General features: G+C 41.7%; 1 protein-coding gene across 1 annotated transcript; it reads left to right on the top strand.

Moving 5' to 3' along the window:
* Positions 1–545: 545 nt before the first annotated feature.
* barx1 (BARX homeobox 1) lies at positions 546–6,435 on the top strand (the record flags this gene model as incomplete). The annotated part of the gene is made up of 4 exons (XM_080728017.1): positions 546–768; positions 2,390–2,687; positions 3,836–3,920; positions 6,262–6,435. 4 exons carry the CDS (start codon positions 546–548, stop codon positions 6,433–6,435), a joined length of 780 nt encoding a protein of 259 aa, XP_080584143.1.
* Between the last annotated feature and the right edge of the window lie 2,810 nt (positions 6,436–9,245).

The following is a 9,245-nucleotide window of genomic DNA, read 5'->3' as shown; positions in this document are numbered from 1 at the left end:
TTTCCCCAGCCCTGCTGTGGATTTGACAGTGTGCTGCTCCGAGGTGGAGGTGGAGCTAAGTGACTAGACTCATAAAACCCATAAACATATTCCTCATTTCACTGTCACGGTGACGCGCGCGACGCATTGAGCGCCACGAACAAGACCGTTTTTTTACGGTCCTATTTTACACGTGATTGCGCGGTTCCGTTCCAACCCGAACCGAGACAGAATCTGGACTTCAAGACTGCTGCTTCTGTGGACTTTGTTTTCTATTTTTGAGTTGAACCCGATTTAAGAAACTTGAGGATATTTAATTTCCACCCCACTCCATAGCAAGGGCTGCGACGATCGGCGCAAAGGAATGCGAGTTCGGAGAAAGAGTAACTGAACGGGTGGATCAAAGTTATCAAGATAAGAGTGATCGAGATCAGTAAGTAACACCCCAGGATTCGATCCACCGGCCGCGGGGGATCTCCCCTCCCGAGTCCCGCGGACTTGGGAGCCCTTCATCCCCGGTAACAGGCCGGCTCGTGGTCCGGTGGTGACATAAGGACCACCAAACCATGATGCAGCATCCCTTGGACATGGGGGCGCATTTCTACCCCGCGGTAGGGGACGCGCTGCACGGCCCCGACCACAGATCGCACCGCTACCGGAGTTTCATGATCGAGGAGATCTTGACGGAGCACCCAGAGCACAAGGTGTCCCACGGCGGCCCGGCCGGGGACCTGCTCAAGTTCGGAGTACAAGCTCTGCTCGCGGCGCGGCCCTTCCACAGCCATCTGCGTGAGTTCACTATATAATCAGGGGTTCCCAAACTTTTTTTTGTCTCAGGGCACCCCATGAATATTTTTTTAAATCCGAGGCAACCCTACATTATAATTTTCACTCCCAGCACCTTATATTTATAGCATATCGTCGTTGTCGCGTGGAAACCTTGTATGTCCAAAACCGTTCGCTTTGTATTTATCATCTATAAAATGTAGCCTACTAAACTAGTGAAAACAGCAGATCTACAAGCAAGCACACAACGACTCGCAACGGAGGCGTTGTATGCTTGTAGATCGGCTGTTTCACTAGTTTTATGCAACAGTCTTGTATGATGAAGCAAGGCTTTGCTTTACCAAAAGAAGTACACATTTGAAACTTGTAGATACGAGGTTTCTGCCCGACAGTGAAGATATTTTAGTGATTATGTTGCGAGGAAAACGTTGAGATAATAGCCATTTTGGTTAGAACTGACTGAAAATAACTTTGTACTTTACAAACTTTAAAATGATAAAATAATAATAAATACGTGTCCAAATAAATTCCAAATATTATCAAATGATCTCGCAGCACCCCTGGACTGGCGTCGCGGCACCCCAGGGTGCCCCGTCACCCACGTTGAAAACGCCATGCACTAAATAGTGATCGTTTCAGTTGGAAAGTGTAGCAGATGTAACCAAATAGGTCGCTTTAGGCTCCGTTTGGTGAGTTGTGCAGAATAAAACCAGCGCGTAAAATGCGTAAAAATAATAATGCGCGATCTGAATGAATCCCAGGGTTAATTCCCAAAGAAATGCCGCGTGGACCAAGAACTCAACTAAATATTCATTTGCTGCTGTAAGAAAAGTATGACTGCTGCTTGTTTTTTAGGGGCCAGAGAAAATAATAATAATTGCTGCATGCGTGAAAGTCATCGAGCGGGTTCGATGTTGTTGACTCGATTGAAACGTCAGGAATTATTGTCAGCCACTCGGTAATTTGTGTGCTATTATAATAATAATTGATAATAAAGTAATGTGGGATGATAATTCCTACGTAGTGTGTAGGCTATTATTGTTAAACAATAATTCCACAAGAACGCATTTAAAACTGCGTCCGTTTAGCCTTGATTAAATGTATTTTTGTGTGTTAAAGCACACACGAGCTTTGAAACGCTACAGCATTATCTACGCAATACATAATAATAAGGAAGAAAAATACCTTATTTTGAATATTTTAAACTGTCATACAGGGACATCCCTATACCAAGCCAAATGTGTAACTGTCTTTGGACAAACTGGATTTTTTACCAGTATTTGTCTCAAAGGTCAAATAAGCCTTCATGATTTTTGGGGATAGGCCTTTATAAGAAAAGAAAACAATAATATATATAATATAGGTCTATATATATATATATATATATATATATATATATATATATATATATATATATATATATATATATATATGGTTGTATTTAATAAATTGCGAATCTTCGAGGTCATGTTTGTTTTTATGTTGAAGGCATTGAATAGCCTTATTGCAATAGTTGGCACTCGCCCGCTCTCTTAGCTAAATATATATATTTATAAGCTAAATTAATACATTTCTAGCAGTCCCAGACAGCGAGTGTAACATTTTGGATGATATTCTCGTGCAGTCCTGAAGGCCGACCACCAGACAGGCCTGCTGAAGTTCCCCATGTCGCCGCTGTCGTGTTCGCTGGGCTCCCCGCTCGGCTCCCCGCTCCTGTCCGGCCCTGGGGGCCTCCAGGTCGGCCCCGCGTCTCACCACCTCCCGCTGGACCTCCACCTCCGCGGCAAGCTGGAGCAGCACGGCTCCGAGGCCGGCGGGAAGACCAAGAAGGGCCGCAGGAGCCGAACCGTCTTCACCGAACTGCAATTAATGGGCTTAGAGAAGAGATTTGAGAAGCAGAAATATCTCTCCACACCGGATAGGTGGGTCCGCTCAAACACCACACACCTGTAGGCCTACTGCGTTGTAGGTGCTTATTTCAACCTCCGAGAGTGCATTAATTTAATTGTGTACACTCTCAAAGATTTTCAAATAAAATATAGCCTATGGCACCTCAATATTAAATTGCCCCTTTCTTTTTTCCCCCCCTTTCCCTTTTTTTTCAAAAGGAAAACATGTAATATGACATCTTGTAAAGTAGGCTACTACATGATTCGAACATGGTATTGGTACCTCAATTTACCCTTCTACCCATGATGACCTATCCACAGGGTCTGTAGCAATTTGTAGCAGACATGTTAGGCCTTGTCAAATGTGTCAAATGTTCAACATGTTCAAGTCAGACCATTTTCCAAGTTCTTAATTGTTAGAGACCTACATCAGGGGAAAATACAAAATAGCCAATTTAACATTGAGGTGCCCACAATGTTCAGGTACCACACCTGACTAATGCTGGAACAAGTTTAGTAAAAGTAAATGACAGAATGGTCCGTTAATTTCACAATCACATTGGACACTGGAATTAGTACTGCATTGATGTGTTCATCACTTTAATATTTCAGCTGGGTAGATAAAACATAAATCATCATTTATTTATCATTATTGATAATAAATCTGTCAAGTAATTGTAGTGGAGTACAAATATTTAACTATCATGTATAGAAGTCTACATCAGTATCAAGAAATGGAAATACTTTTTTTTAAGTACATCAAAATTGTACTTATAAGGCCTAATTCAAAATGATGTTCCACTACTAGTCTATATAAGAGGCCATTATGTTTCAGAAAGAGCTTGATTGATTGATTGATTGATTGATTGATTGATTGATTGATTGATTGAATACTTTATTGGCAGTTTGCAACAATTAAAGCTCAAGGAACGTACAGTTCAATACAAGGTCTGCTAAGAGGATTTTAAACCCAAGAAAGCCATGGCTCATTTCCATTGTGGTCCTTTGTACTCAGTTCATTGAAAGATGAGTTATAGGATACGGTTACAATACAGTCAAATCCTGTTTATTTTTATTTTTTTGTGTAACTCTGACAGGGTAACGTTTGTACCCCATCAGAGCGTTAGAGTCAAATGATATGCATGGACTGAGGTTGTTTTCTTCTCACCCTGTCTCTACAGAATAGACCTAGCGGAGTCTTTGGGTCTCAGTCAGCTGCAAGTCAAAACATGGTACCAGAATAGACGGATGAAATGGAAGAAAATAGTAAGTCATGATATCAGATTCCTTGTAAATCCTTTATGTTCATTTAAAGGCATAGGGGGTAAGTGATATTATATATATCGTCACTGTCGGGCAGAAACCTCGTATCTCCAAGTTTCACATTTGTATGTTTTTTGCAAAGTAAAGCCCTGCTTCATCATACAAGGCCTTCGCACAAAGGTAGTGAAAACAGCAGCTCTACAAGCACACAACGCCTCGCACCGCGAGGCGTAGATCGGCTGTTTTCACTAGTTTAAATCATTTTTTAAATGATAAATGCAAAACGAACGGTTTTGGACATACAAGGTTTCCACCCGACAACGACGATATATATATATATATATATATATATATATATATATATATATATATATATATATATATATATATAAAGACCTGATGTCGATTCTACAAAATGCCTTCAAAATCAGTAGTTCAAAACCGTTCAAAAAGAGCACATTCATTACAGTGTTTGTCCAATAAGAGGGGTCCTCCTCCCCGTCTCTCCAGCTCTTTAATAAACAATTACATTTTCAGATGGGTTGCCAATTTCAGCCAATCAGGAGAGGGTAACCAGGTTCAATGTTATAGTGATCCAGTTTTAATTGTGTCACTTCCTTTCTTTGTGTCGTCACTTCCAACGTCACTTGTTTGTCCATGAGTTCTCTCTCCTTATTGGATACTTTTTGTATCCCAAGCCGAATACCCGGTTTTCTGTTTTCTGTTTACTGAAGAGCTGGACAGACAAACACTCCAGCTCAGGGGTTCTCAACCCTTTTTAGGCCGTGATCCCCAAAATAAAAATATTTGAACTGGGGGGGACCCCCACCCTGACAAGCACTTGGAATTGTAGGTATTACATTTAATGTGACTCGGTTCCACAGATAAATATCGTGAAAATAGCAGATCTACATGCACATGACCGTAATATAAATAGGCCTAAGAACCGCATAACATTTTTGGATTGCACTTGAACCCTAATAGCAGCCCTATATTCTGGGGCAAACATTCTGTGAAAATAGCCGATCTACAAGATGGTGAACGATGCGATGCGTTGTGATCTCGTAGAGACTGTATATTTTGGGCCGAAGTGATAAGGCGGAGCAAGTACAGAGCCAGCTCAGGTCAAATGTATGCTATAAGAATAGAGGGTTTGTTTAATTCATTGTCTATTTAAAGTGCATTATTAGCAAATTATGATATATTCCCAGGGGTCTTTGAGGGGGCTTCTGGGGGTCATTTTTGGGGGCCATTTTTGAATATAGCATTGAAATCATTTTAACTACTCTAATCCAAGCTTAAAGCACAAGCTCACAACACTTGTGAGCTTGTAGATCTGCTTTTTTTATTGCGACATTTTTGAATATTTCTGAAACATTTTATCAACACACATCCTTGTAGCGGGTCTCGATAGCATATTTTCGGATGGGGGGCCGCAGCCAAAATATACATCAATTTGAGGGTCCTTGACATGGGCGCCCGCTGGCCTATTGGTCCAGGCACATACGACATCGGCTTTGTGTAGCCTGCAGCGGGTCGCTGGTTCGATTCCCGAGCCCGACCAGATTTGCTGCATGTCACTCCCCATCTCTCTCCCCGTTTCCTGTCTGTCTACTGTCCTGTCAATAAAGGCATAAAATCCCCCAAAAACATGTCTTAAAAAAAGAAAAGGTTTGAGAACCACTGCTCTGTTATGTTAATATAACATGAAATTGGATTAAGTATGTTTACAAATCCAACCTTTGTGGGAAAAATGGTAGATTCTATAGGTCAATTGTTTACCTGTTATCCACATTATAGTTTCAATGCACAGATGTAACAGATTATTATTTTGATACTATATTGTTTAAACTGAAGCTAAATTCTTGGTTTACATGATCCTATAGTTTACTGTAGGCACTACACTGTCTGCTGCATGTGATGTATGCATGTGTTTACTGTAAATAGCTCTGGATGAGAGCGTCTGCTAAATGCCTATGTTAGTCATTGTCAGGGGCGTCACAAGGGGGGGAAAAGTGGGACTGAGTCACTATAGGGCCCAAGGTGGAGGGACCTTAATTGTTTTATACTTTAGATATTGAAAAATAGCAGATATACTATACAAGCTCGCAGCGTGGCACTCGATGCCGCGCTGTGAGCTTATATATCTGCTATTTTCAATAGTTAAAGCACAAAATAATGCGTAATAATGCGTTCCCAGTCTAAATTTGTTAAACCCCCTCCCCCCTATATGAAGAACATTCATGAGGGGCCCGCAGTGAATCCTCCAGGGCCCAGAATTTGGTACGACACCCCTGAATGCCTAAGTTGTAATGGAGTTTTGTGCTGGTTCTTCTCCCCGCAGGTTTTACAAGGAGGGGGCCTGGAGTCTCCCACTAAGCCTAAAGGCCGGCCCAAGAAGAACAGCATCCCCACCAGCGAACAGCTGCTCTCCTCCGAACAGGAGACCAGAAGCCAGTCTGCGTCGGAGGGAAGCTCCACGTCCTCACATCTAGACAACACCAGCCAGGAGGAGTGACCTTCTTCACAACCTTTTCCACTTCAAGGACCCCTTCAGCTTGATAAGCATTATAAGGACCCGGACCGTTTTTTTTTCTCTCTCTCCATCTATGGGACCACAGTGTTGACTTATAATTCTGAGAGTGTACAAAATTTGTATTTGTACTACAAATACGAGTCCATTCGGTTAATTCCATGTGTACACTCTCAGAGGTACAGACCCGTAAGGGCCCATTTGGGACCCCTGGACCCGGACCTCCCATTTGATACATTTTTTTTCTCTACATTTATGGGACCACAGTGTTGACTTATAATTCTGAGAGTGTACAAAATGTGTATTTGTTCTACAAATACGGGTCCATTCGGTTCCATTTGTACACTCTCAGAGGTACAGACCCGTAAGGGCCCATTTGGGACCCCTGGTGGTGGTCCCCCGGACAAGCTGTTGAGAAACAGTGTGATACACACTTCTGCTTCTGATGCCTAGAAGAAAAACTCTGAGAACTTACTTCTGACTGGGACGTGTAAACGGTGTGTGTGCGGCACCGAGGTACGGAGACAATTTCTCCATGTGGAACTCCTTTTTTTTGTAGCTTTTATATATTATTATTATAATAATTATTATTGTTATTGTTATTTGCATTCCACCGAATGCTGATCCGAAGCTGCAAGTCTCTGCTCAAAGCAACAATCATCTGTCAAGACTTTTTTTTTTTTTTTTTTTTTATGTTTTTCATCATGCAAGCTGTCCAGGACTGAACCAGTAGGTCTCAAAACCTTTTACTGTACATAATATAGAAAAGCACGATTTATACTTCGTCGCGGCCATGCGACACTGGCGTACGACGGACCATAAACGGGTGCTTATCTTAAACAAGGCCTCATTTATGCTGTCGTACGACGGTGTCGCGCGCCTATTTCGTGCGAGGAGGTATAAATCGGGCCTTATTATGGAGCCCCTTTTCACATTGTCCGTTTAATTATGAATTCGTTGTTCGTGTATGTAGCCGTAATGTTGTGTAATTAATTATTAAATATATTTTCACTAACGCTGCTCTTCTTTTATTTTAAGGGGTAAAAAAACTGCTATCGTTCTTTAGCCAGGCTTGCAGGCAGTCAGATATTTTAAACACAGTGTCAAACACGTTGTTATTTTAGCCTACATGGCTACATACAGAAAGTAGGCTAATAGGCCTACTGCCCTGGTGCTAAATCTGAACCTGTAAATATGTTTCGATGTTCACTCCGCCTTTTAGGACGGTGACGTTTTTGTCATTGCTGAATAATAGCCTAATTCTCAGTGTTAATTTAACATGTTGTAACTGTGGAGAGAGACTCGAGACTGCACATGTAACCAAATGGACACCAAGTTAGGTAGCCTATAACTTGGTTTGGTACCGTACCAAACAGTCCAACCGCTGCGACAGCTGTCAGTTCGTCACATTCTTCATATAAGCCTATTCAGTTGGCTGTTATATTCCAACAGCCAGAGCCAGGATCGTCTACTGGACAGACGCAGGCCTATAAACTGCCTGCCTTATTTAAATAGTAAATTGATTCAGGCTAGGCCTACTACAGCTTGCTCAAATTATGGCTTTTAGTTTCACGTTCATTTTGTGAATGTCAATCGCTACCAGGTCAGAAATATTTATAACAAGCTAGCCAATGATTCGCGCATTAAGCTTGTCCTTGTGTAGCCTATCTCCACATTTCAACGTTCTCCCTTCGAAATAATAACTCGTACATTGTATCCATTGAAATAATAACTCGTATAGGCCTACATTGTATCCATTGGAACACAGCAGCATGTTCCTGTAAAGTTTGTGTAAACAGTGAAAAGTAACGAAGTCTTGACGCTTGGACAGATGAGGTCTCCAGACTCTCCACCTGACCACGGCGTGATAACCAAGTGCCAACGCTCGTCTAGCGCATTTAATCTTCCACTAAAACGTAGCTAATTGCCTTTTTAAGCCAGCCTTTTCCACGTTGTGTGCTGCCTACAGCATATTAAAACACAAGGTCCATCATCAGCAGTCTTGAATCACGCATTGTGAAAAACAGCTTTTACAAATCGTAGGAAGAGCGTTTGTTTCCTGCCGGAGTGTAATTCGATGAAGCAGGTTTTTAAACATTTCTCTACAGAATGAATTAGTATGGACAAGAATAGCTTTTTTATTTGGACCCATTGTGTTGACTCCGAACGTGGCCTCAACAAAATCCCCGGCCGGGATTAAATCGCGTCAAATGTGGTAAGAGGGGGAATCAGGCTATCCAAACATTTCCCCGTCAAATTACAGGCTGTGCTCGATTCAAAAGGTTACCAAATGCTCTGGATGAGGTGCCTTTAGCGACTAACGCTATATTACGTCTGTTGATGCAACAGATTCGAAGTAAATAAATACGATAAAATGCAAAAAGCCGCAAATCCTCAAATTAAAAGCATCGTTCTCCACATTTTGCTCCGCAGCTTTGATTGAAGCACTTGGCTATGTGATAAAGCCACCCATTAGGTTAAAGGTTTCATACACGAAGACAGCATGAAGCGCATTTTGTGGACGTTCAAAGGGAAGAGGAAGCAATGTGTAGGCTCAGCCTACTAGGCTGTAGTAGGCAATTGTCAACATTATTATCATGTTTGATGATTAATCTACATTTTGTAGTGTATTGGCAAATAGTATTAGCCAATACACTACAAAATGTAGACTAATCAAACATGATATGAATGTGGCAGTGGGCGCAATGACTTATAGGTACTATAGGCCTATTAGTAGGCCTAATAATATAGGCCTATATAAGTGATATACGCCCATGCACTGCAAGGGAACTGTA

This window comes from Nannobrachium achirus, assembly GCF_963921795.1.
Source record: "Nannobrachium achirus genome assembly, chromosome: 6".
Taxonomy (NCBI): domain Eukaryota; kingdom Metazoa; phylum Chordata; class Actinopteri; order Myctophiformes; family Myctophidae; genus Nannobrachium; species Nannobrachium achirus.
The sequence above is the reverse complement of the archived record's forward strand: the minus strand, read 5'-3'. Positions and strand labels throughout refer to the sequence as shown.